The 11,388-nt window shown below is 35.7% G+C and overlaps 1 protein-coding gene across 1 annotated transcript in view; it reads left to right on the plus strand.

Moving 5' to 3' along the window:
• The window catches only part of COL19A1 (collagen, type XIX, alpha 1), an 80,262-nt gene that overhangs the window by 23,472 nt on the left and 45,402 nt on the right, over positions 1–11,388 (plus strand). The window contains exons 15-18 of the mRNA XM_008582985.1: positions 36–140; positions 225–278; positions 540–593; positions 4,428–4,481. Of these exons, the coding sequence (XP_008581207.1) occupies positions 36–140; positions 225–278; positions 540–593; positions 4,428–4,481 (267 nt within the window). The remainder of the gene's footprint in view (positions 1–35; positions 141–224; positions 279–539; positions 594–4,427; positions 4,482–11,388) is intronic.

Consider the following 11,388-nt stretch of genomic DNA (forward strand, 5'->3'; position numbering starts at 1 on the left):
GAATATCTCAGTAACTTTATCTTTATATTCACTAGAACTTTTGTGGAAACTGCCAAGGCAGTGTCCCTGGGCTGAAAAGCAACAAAGGTGAAGAAGGAGGCACAGTTGAGCCTGGAAAGTATGACTCTGCAGCCCGGAAGGTGAGAAGGCTGTCTGGGTGTTCATGGGCCCCGCAGCTTTCGCAGGGGGCATTCTCTCAGTTCTGTTACTCTTCTGTCCTCTAGGGTGACATAGGGCCACGGGGTCCTCCAGGAATCCCAGGCAGAGAGGGACCAAAGGTAGGGAAGTCTCTCCTCTACTCTCCATTGTGGAGCCCTCAATTCAGTGTGAAAAAAAGGAGCCCCATTTTAAAATATACTACTTTTAAAATATATATATTTTGGAAAAGTATTGTAAAAACCATTTTAAAATGTTGTCATTTATTTCTTCTGTGACGCTTCTCAAATTACATGCCCCAAATATCTTCAAAAGAGATTTTTTTCATTGTTTTAAAAGATAACAAAATGATTGGGTACTTGCTGAATTTATTGCCTTTTTAGGGAAGCAAAGGAGAGCGGGGCTACCCTGGGATACCTGGGGAGAAAGGCGATGAGGTAAAAGATTCTTCTCTGATAATGTAATCCTACTACTGATTCTCTTTACGTGAAGCAACAGAGAACAGACATCAATTTTTCTGTAATTCATATTTGATACCAATAAAAACAAAGACTAGGTAGGTCTTTTAAAATGTTAACACTTTAAATGATAATATGTTCATGTTTATTACCAGTGGTCCAGTTTTTTGAGACAAGGAAATTAAGGCACAAAATTAATATGTCAGTAATGGTTCTTTTGTTTTCCCGTAGCAGACAACAATTCCTACTCTCTCAAAATAAAAGGAAGGAGAAAGAGGAAGGGGAAATTTACTGAAAAGAATCCTGACATAGCTTAGAGAGTTAAAGAAATTGTTGAACAACCAGCCTAGAAATAAATAAGCTCTCCAGNTTAACTGCCTAGATTCAAGAGGTAAGCTTCAGAGAAAATTGAGAAGGTAATAACAAAAATATCAGGAAGTAATGGGAATTCAGGTTTTTTATAAGTGATTCTAAGTTAAATTCACTAGAAGTTAATTTTTATTGATTCTACAGTGTACTTTGCTCTCTGGGCGAAGTGAAATCCATTGTTAATATGCCTCCACTATTTTAGTGTGCTCTTTTTTAGGTACACCTTTTGGATTCTTTAACACAGAATACACAAAGTTTTGCACAGAACATTTATTATGGGGAGTTCCAGCAAGTTTAAGAGATTCTTTTCCATTGTTTCTTCACATCACAGAAGTAATATGAATAATTTTAAAGTAGCAAACAGGCTCAGTTGGGCCTTTGGGGGAGGTCTAGGGGAGTGCAGCTTTTCTCTCTGACAGATGGGAAATAATGACTATAATCTTGTCTTCTACTTGGACTCAGATACTGAAATTACAATTCATTGATTTATTCAAGTGAATAAAACTTTGACCAAGAACATATGCATTTACAACTGGCCAGTAAACTATACTGTTTTGATATATGTGATATCTAATCTTACCAAATCTCAAATGTCTATTCCACTCTTAGTGTAAAAGATACAGAGGGACACCCCAAGTCGCTCTGAGGACTTCTAATTATTATGTCTTCAATTTAATCTGTTTGGGAACTTTGAGAGAGGAGTCGCCTGTTTGTTTATTGCTTTTAGAATGGTAACGTTATCTTCCATGTTTTTCACAGATGTTGCACAGCTCAAGGTAGCAACTTGTGAGATGCTAATAGAACAGACTTGCCTCTCCTAATCAGAGTGAATTGTGGCTTGAAATGCAGCTCTTTCTAAAATCTTTCAGGATAATAATTTAAAATTGAACATGAAAAATACTGTTGGCCATAGTTATTGCAACAGAAAAGTAAATATTCTTGGTAGCTAGGACTGGAAAAATCAAACTATCAGAGCAGGGAAAGAACTTGGCTCTAATGATCGCTGAATACCTATGCAATAAATTTTAATTTGTATTTTAGTTTGGCTCTATATGCTAAATTGACTGTCCTACTCTTTAACATGTATTTGTCTTCTCTAATGACCATCTTGTCTTCTAGAATTATCATATTGCCCTTTATGCATCCATACTAACTTTTACCCTTACTACAAAATTTCAGCTTGTTCAGAGAAAGACTGCTGAGAATGATTTTTTTATTTATGGACTGAGGTTTATTTTAAAGTTTAATGTGGTCATCAAAGGTTAATGAGTCCCAAGCTTGTAAATTAGACTACCTAAAAACTCACTCAGCATCTCTAGACTGATTCAGTATTGAGATTAAAAGTAGCAAAAAAGGAATATATATGTAGATGCATATCTTATATATATACATGTAGATATTTACATGAAAAAGTGGACATTTTGAGATAAAGGAATTTATGGTATAACATATATAATCTCCAATCATTTAGAGGTGCTGTGCTCAAAAGAAATTTTTTTCTTTGCATTTATAAGCTTGTAAGCAAGTTAATGACAAGGGAATAAAAAGAGCCAATACAACATACTTATATTTACAACCTACATGTCATGCACATGCGTACACACACACATGCACACATGCACACACACACACACATTACCAATGAGATTGATATAATCTTAAGGAAAGAATATGTCCACATTCTTTAACACAAGCATACAAGATTTTGCCCAAGACCTATTACATGAGAAATTTCAGCATGTTCAAGGAGGTTCTTTTCAGTGTATTATGTGAACAGACCTGAAGTAGCATACAAGTATGCCTCCATCATGGACAGGCCTTGCAGAACTTGGTCCTTGATCTCATTGATGCAAAGAACCTTGACCCAGCTCACAATCCTGTAGAACTCTTATAAATCAATATGCAGTAATTTTACCATGGTCACTTCATCTAGTGTTTATAATATGTGTAGAAATGCATATTCATAACAGTAAAAGGTAAAGGAATTTTACTGTAACAAAGAATGTTTATAAAAAGCCATACTTGCTCAGTAAAGGAGATTTAATCCTGAAAGAGTGGAACCATTCAATCTATAACTTGATGCATCTCAAGGTTACCTGAAATCATAAAAGTGTATTAAAAAAATTTTTTTCTGGTTATAGAAGTGATCGAAGTTCATTACAGAAAATTTGAGATATACCCAAAAGCACTAAAAATATTAAAAGTTATCCCTATTTCCACTCCTGAAGAAGGACTTCTGGTAATAGTATTATTATTGTCCACAACCCTCATTCACAATTCCAAAACCTAAAAGCTCTGAAAACCCTGGAAATTTTTCCCAAGTTTGCAGTAAATTCATTTGGCAGAAAAATCTGACCCAAATTCACATGGAGCTAGTCTGTTTATCCCACTCTGTCAGAATATTATACATTTTGCTACAAAGATATCTGTGTTTATCAGAGGGTGCTACTTTAGGCCTCAGTGGGATTTTTACATAACATTCAGTATGTGTGTTGGGTTACTTCCGTAAAAAACCTGAAGATCCAGAATTCTAAAGCACATCTACCACTAAAGTTTCCAGATAAAACATTTATCTACTTGTCATGATCAAATAATAAAAATCTCTATTTATCTTTGCCACCTTTTAGGAAGTGCACTTATAATTGTTTAAAAATGTAGACCCAATGCTATGTAGCATTTTGTGACTTTTATTTTTCCATGTTACCTGATAGTTTTCTAAAACATGATTTTAATAGTTGCAAAATATTTTACGTTAAAGATTTAATGTAATTTATTTAACTAATTTTTTTTGTTGGCACACTTGATAAAGGAACAAAATTAATTACACAGGTTACCAGTTGATCTTGCCAATTCTTTCTCAATATATAAATATATAAGCATCTTAAATCCTATCCAGTATAATTAGCATTATTTTACAAACTCAAAGAGGGGAAGATGGGGAGACCTATTCATTTTTATGCTCAAGCCATAAAAGGGTTCCAAATTTAAATTCACCCATGAGTTAAATTTCTTCATATAATGAACTGACCAGTTAAACTAAATATTCTATCCTAAAACATAATCCATTTTTTCGCTAGCTGAATGAAGCTGAAATACGTAATATAAAATTATATATTTCTTTGATACCATTTTGTAATCCAAAATTTGTACTTCTGTGGTTTAGCAGTACAGGATTCTCAGATACTACTGCTGATGGAGTGGCTCTGTAAGATCAGAAATGCTCCATGAATCACCAAACAGATTAGATTATGTTTGTTACAGATTCCATGTCATGGCATTTTAGCTCACCATCCTTACTCTTTGAAAATGGATATTTGTATATGACATACATTATGTTACTCAGTTAAAATATGTTTAATTTTCAATAATCAAAATATTTGATTAAGTAAAATGCCTCGTTCCAAATGATATAACAGATTTTATGATAGGAACTATCTCTTCTAGGGTCTTGAAGGAATTCCAGGCACTCCAGGTGCTCCAGGCCCTATTGGACCCCCTGTAAGTATTTGTTAAAACTATTCTGCTCACGGTTCATTTCTGCTGAGATGATGCAAGGTGAATTAATATTCCTAATTGCCTTTTGTTCACTGTGCCTCAGTGTAGATTGTCCAGCCATCGCCTAGAAAAGCAGCCTCATCCAATGCCTCAAATTTTCATTTAGTATTATTTAAGCCTGCTCAGTGTCATCAGAATTCTACCAGAGCAGAAAGCACTCTGTGATGATGCTAGACTGTTTGAAACAGAAATTGTATGTAAAAGATCATTCTATTTTTTAGTTATAATATTTTTGCAGTGATAAGATATTCAGATAGCACCACACACTGAGAATTTATTTTCTAGAGGGAAAAAAAATAGGCAAAGGATTATCGGGTTTAATTTATATGTATTCCTATATATGAATTAAAATACTTCCTACTTTAAGGGACACATCCTCCCCTGGGGAATTTCTGTCTTGGCTGAGAGGCTGCTTGGCCAAGTTGAGCAGCTGTGCATCCCAGGGCTGAGATGACATAGTAACTCATGTCCCAGGGAAACAGAGCAGTGGCTGAGCTGAGGCACCCTGCCCTAAGAGCTGAACAACTCTATACTCTGCTTCCCCGAAGCTGGATTATTCCCCTAGAGACTGAGCTGCTGAGACACCCCTTCTCCCAGGGAGTAGAGTTGGCACTGTTTTACTCCCTGCCCCCCAAGGACCAATTGACAGCTGTGTCCCAGCCTACTAGGTGCTTGCTGCCACTGCACCTGGCCTCAGAGAGAATGAGATATTACTGAGTCCAAACATTCCAGGGGTTAGAGGCACCACTACAAGGTGCCTTAACACCAGGAACTGAGTGACAACTGAATCCCATTTGCTCTGGTTCCCAAATTTCAGCCATGATCTTCTCCCTGGGCCCAAACCTCCAAAGCACTTCTTCTCTCCCAGAGACAAGCCATTACTGTGCTCAGCCCTGCAGGTTCAGAGTCACACCTATAACCCAGTCCACAGAGCCAAGCTGCCAGGGAGGCCTCAGAGCCACATATCTTGGCACTGACAGCAATTGCCATCCAACCCTGCCAAAGGTTCCCAGGACAGGATCCTGGCTCCACAGCCACTCCAAGCACCTGCACCTGGAACCCGGCACCACTGTAGCTGCTTTTAGTTCAGGTCATACCTAACATGAAGAGGACAAAGTCCTCTATGTCCCCTGACAAAATGGCCCCATTGTGGGAAAAACAAGAATAGGAGGAACATGAAAGTCCTTGCCACTGAAGACATTAACAGCCTATGCCACTGCAACTGTTGCCACAAACTTCTACAGCCTAGGGCACTGAGGCACCCACAGTTAGTGGCAATGTTGGTTGCCGCTGAAGAATTGCCCATATACTTAACCACTGCATCTACATGGAAACAGAATCACCGCACTCTTTTTAGCCAGCACACTATGACCCAACTGCAGGTGAAAGATTCTGTCTATGAAAGCCATCTGTAAAGTTTGGAAAAGGCGATTGTTTCACCAAATGCACAGACATCAACACGAAGACACAAGAAACATGAAAAAGCAGGAAATATGACACCACCAAAGGCAAAAAAAAAATACACCAGTGATAGAACCCAAAGAAAAGGAAATCAATGAACTTCTGGAAAAGGAATTCAAAATAATGATCTAAAAAAAAACTCAATGAGATGCAAGAAATACAGATAGACAATGCAACCATATCAGAAAAACAATTCATGACATGAATGAGAAATTTAACAAAGAGATATCATACAAAAATAAACAAATAGAAATCTTGCAGCTGAAGAATTCAATAAATGACATAAAAAATACAATAGAGAGCTTCAGCAGCAAATTAGACCAAGCAAAAGAAAGAATCTCTGAACTTAAAGACAAAACATTTGAAATTACCCAATCAGAGAGAAAAAAAAAAAAAAAAGAAAGAAGAATTTTAAAAAGTGAAGAAAGCCTACAAGAATTATGGGACACTGTTAAGTGAACAAATAATCAAATTATGAGTGTTCTCAAAGAGAAGGAAAAAGACAAACCTGTTTAATAAAATAAGGGCTGAAAACTTTTCAAGTTGTGGGAGAGATATAGACTTATAGATCCAGGAAAATCAAAGGTCCCCAAATATATTCTACCCCAAAAGATCCTCTCTTAGGCACATTAGAGTCAAAATGTCAAAGGTCAAAGACAAAGAGAGAATTCTAAAAACAGCAAGAGAAAAGTGTCAGGTCACGTACAAGGAAATCTCCATTAGACTAAGCAGATTTCTCAGAAAAAAACTTTACAGGACAGGAGACAATGAGATGATATATTCAAGGTGCTGAAAGAAAAAAAAATGCCATCCAAGAATACTGTATCCAGCAAAGCTATCCTTCAGGAAAGAAGGAGAAAAAAATTCTTTCACAGACAAGTAAAAACTGAAGGAATTCATCACCAGTAGACCATCCTTACAAGAAATGCTCAAGGGAGTCCTATATCTGAAAGTGAAAGGAAGATAACTACCATGGAGAAAACATGCAAAAGGATAAAATTCTCTGGTAAAACAGGTACATAAATGGGGGGAGGGGGAAGGAATCAGACCTTATCACTACCAGAAAATACCAAACAGCAATGGTAAACAGTAAGACAGGAAGAAAGGAGCAAAAGATACACAAAACAATCAGAAAACCATGAACAAAATGTCAGGAATAAGTCCTTACCGATCAATAATAACCTTGAATGTAAATGGACTAAACCCCTCAATAAAAAGATATAGATTGGCTGAATGGATTAAAAAAACAAGATCCAACTATATGCTACCTTCAAGAAACTCACTTCACCTGTAGAGACACACATATATTACTAAAGGACACCCATTTTCTCTACTCTTATTCATCATAGTACTGGAAGTCCTAGCCAGAAAAATTAGGCAAGAGAAAGAAATAAAGGACATCCAAATTGGAAAAGAGGAACTCAGATTGTCCCTCTTTGAAGATGGCGTGATCTTGTACATAGAAAAATCTAAAACTCCATCAAAAAAGCTTTTAGAGGGGGAAAAGGAGAAATTGGTAAAGGGACATGAAGATCAACTACATTATATATTGATAAATTAAAATTTAAATAAATAAATAAATCCAGGGTCCATGCCCTGGCTTCAGAGGCAAAAAATAAATAAATAAAAATAAATAATACATTTAATTAATTAATAATTTAATTAATTAAATAAATTTTTTAAAGCTTTTGGAACTGATAAACAAATTCAGTAACATTGCAAGATACAAAATCAACATATAAAAGTCAGTAGCATTTCTACACACCAATAATGAGCAAGATGAAAAAGAAATCAAGAAAGGAATCCCATTTATAACAGTTACCAAAAAAATTAAACACCTAGAAATTAGTTTAACCAAGGAGGTGAAATATCTCTCAAAGTAAAACTATGAAACATTGATGAAAGAAATTGAAGAGGACCCAAAGAAATGGAAAGACATTCCATGTTCTTGGATTGGAAGAATTAATATTGTGAAAATGACCATACTCCCAAAAATGATTTACAGACTTAATGCAATCCCTATCAAAATTCCAATGACATTCTTCACAGAAATAGAAAAACAATCCTAAAATTCATATGGAACTACAAAACACCCCAAACAGCCCAAGAAATCCTAAGCAAAAAGAACAAAACAGGGACCATCATGCTATCAGACTTCAAAATATACTACAAAGCTTAGGAACCAAAACGGCATGGTACTGGCATTAAAAGAGACACATAGACAAATGGAACAGCATAGAGAACCCCAAAATAAAACCATGCATTTATAGCCAACTGATTTTCAACAAAGGCACCAAAAATATTCATTTGGGAAAGGACAGTCTCTTCAATAAATGGTGATGGGAAAACTGGATAGCCATATGGAGAAGAAAAACTAGACCCCAATCTCTCACTGTATATAAAAATCAACTTAAAGTGAATTAAAGACTTCAATGTAACACCTGAAATCATGAAACTGCTAGAAGAAAACACAGGGGAAACTCTTCAGGATATTGGGCTGAGCAAAGACTTTATGACGAGAATCTCAAATGCATAAACAACAAAAGCAAAAAATAGACAAATAGGATTATATAAAACTGAAAAGCTTCCATACAGCAAAGAAAGCAATCAACAGAGTGAAGAGACAACCTGCAGAATGGGAGAAAATATTTGCAAACTGTGCAACTGACAATACATTAACAGCCAGAATGTACAAGGAACTGAAATAGCAAGAAAACAAATAATCTGATCAGAAAGGGGCAAATAAGCCAAATGGACATTTCTCAAAAGAAGATATACAAGTGACCAACAAGTATATGAAAAAAATGCTCAACATTACTAATCAGCAGATAAATGCAAATCAAAACCACAATGAGATATCATCTTACTTAGACTAGCTACTATCAAAAAGACAGAAAATAAGAAATGCTGGCAAGGATGCAGAGAAAGCGGAACTCTTATACACTGTTGGTGGGAATGTAAATTAGTAAACCCATTATGGAAAACATTATGGATGTTCCTCAGAAAACTACAAATAGAATTACTATGATCCAGCAATCCATTATGGATGTTCCTCAGAAAACTACAAATAGAATTACTATGATCCAGCAATCCCAGGACTGGGTATATATCCAAAGAAAAGGAAATCGGTATATCAAAGAGATATTTGCACTTCCGTGTTTATTGCAGCACTGTTCACAATAGCCAGGATATGGAATCAACACAAGTGTACCAGGACTGGGTATATATCCAAAGAAAAGGAAATCGGTATATCAAAGAGATATTTGCACTTCTGTGTTTATTGCAGCACTGTTCACAATAGCCAGGATATGGAATCAACACAAGTGTACATCAACAGATGAATGCATAAAGAAAATGTGGTACATATATGCAATGGAATACTATTCAGCTATNAGTCTGATCAGAAAGGGGCAAATAAGCCAAATGGACATTTCTCAAAAGAAGATATACAAGTGACCAACAAGTATATGAAAAAAATGCTCAACATTACTAATCAGCAGATAAATGCAAATCAAAACCACAATGAGATATCATCTTACTTAGACTAGCTACTATCAAAAAGACAGAAAATAAGAAATGCTGGCAAGGATGCAGAGAAAGGGGAACTCTTATACACTGTTGGTGGGAATGTAAATTAGTAAACCCATTATGGAAAACATTATGGATGTTCCTCAGAAAACTACAAATAGAATTACTATGATCCAGCAATCCCAGGACTGGGTATATATCCAAAGAAAAGGAAATCGGTATATCAAAGAGATATTTGCACTTCCGTGTTTATTGCAGCACTGTTCACAATAGCCAGGATATGGAATCAACACAAGTGTACAACAGATGAATGCATAAAGAAAATGTGGTACATATATGCAATGGAATACTATTCAGCTATAAAAAAGAATGAAATCCTATCATTTGCAGCAACATGGATGAGCTTGGAAGACATTACATTAAGTGAAGTAAGCCAGAAACAGAAAGAGAAATACCACATTTTCACTCACATGGAAGCTAAGAAAGCGGGTCACATAGAGAATAGAATGGCAGTTACCAGAGGCTGGAAAGGGCAGCAGGGAAGGGAGATAGTGAGAGGTTGGTTAGTGGATACAGAATTATAGCTAGATAGCAGGAATAGTATCTAGTGTTCTATAGTAGTGTAAGGTGACTACAACTAACAACAATTTATTGTATAGTCTCAGTTAGCTTGAAGAGAGGATTTTGGATGTTTTCAGCACAAAGAAGTGAGAAATATGTGAGGTACTGAAAAAAAAATCAGTGGTTGGCAGGATTTCAGAGGATGAAGGAGGGATGAATAGATGGAGCACGGAGGATTTTAGGGAAGCAAAACTATTCTGTATGAGACTGTAATGGTTAGTACATGACGTTACCCATTAGGCAAAACCCATAGAACTGTTCAATACAAAGATGGAAACCTAATATAGAATTAAGTTAATAATAATATATCAATATTGATTCATAATTGTAACAAATGTACCACACTAATGTAGCATGTCAATAATAAGAGAAACTGTGTATGTGGGTGTGGGGGAGGGTATGGCAACTATCTGTACTTTCTACTCAATTTCTTTGTAAAACTAAAACTGCTATAAAATAATAAATAAATAAATAACCCTCTATTTTAGTCAAGGCTTTCACTGCTCCTCACATACACCGTCTAGGCCTTTGTGTCTTTGATCATACTGTGTTCATAGGACAGAATCTCTTTTGCTTTCCACTTGCCAAATCCAATTTCTCATTCAAGCAGAGTTTAATTCTAGGGTTGCCAGATAAAATACAGAATGCACCATTAAATTTGAATTTCAAATAACCAAGAAATATTTTAATATAAGCATTTCCCAAATATTGCATTATAGAAATACTTAAATGGAATTTAAGATAATAAAAAATAGCAAATGTACTGAGTGCTACCAAATATTGCATGAGACACACTTTATATTAAAAAACTATTCATTGTTTACCTGAAATTCAAATTTAACTGGTCATCCTGTGTTTTAATTTGCTAAATTGAAGCCATCAAATTCCTTTCCTTCCATTTCCTTTTTTCAAAGGTTAATTAATTATCTGCCCTGTGTTATTGATCTTCCTCCTTACTTCCCTTTCTGCTTCATTCTGTATATTCCTTCCTTTTTACTTTCCAGCATGCTCAGGTCATCCCTAATGTGTTATTAAGGATCCCAATTCTTCACCCCTCTGTGAACTCATGCCCTTTGCCATGTCACTTTGCAATTTCTCTAAAGAGGTGAACTCTATTTCCCTACCCCTTGAATATGGGCTTGGCCATATAAACTGCCTTAGTCAATAGAATGAGGTAGAAGTGCCATTGTGTCAGTTTGTAGTCTACATCTCAAGAAGCCTTGTGTTTGTTTGTCCTCTT

The sequence above is a fragment of the Galeopterus variegatus genome, unplaced genomic scaffold, assembly GCF_000696425.1.
Source record: "Galeopterus variegatus unplaced genomic scaffold, G_variegatus-3.0.2 Scaffold2786, whole genome shotgun sequence".
Lineage (NCBI taxonomy): Eukaryota > Metazoa > Chordata > Mammalia > Dermoptera > Cynocephalidae > Galeopterus > Galeopterus variegatus.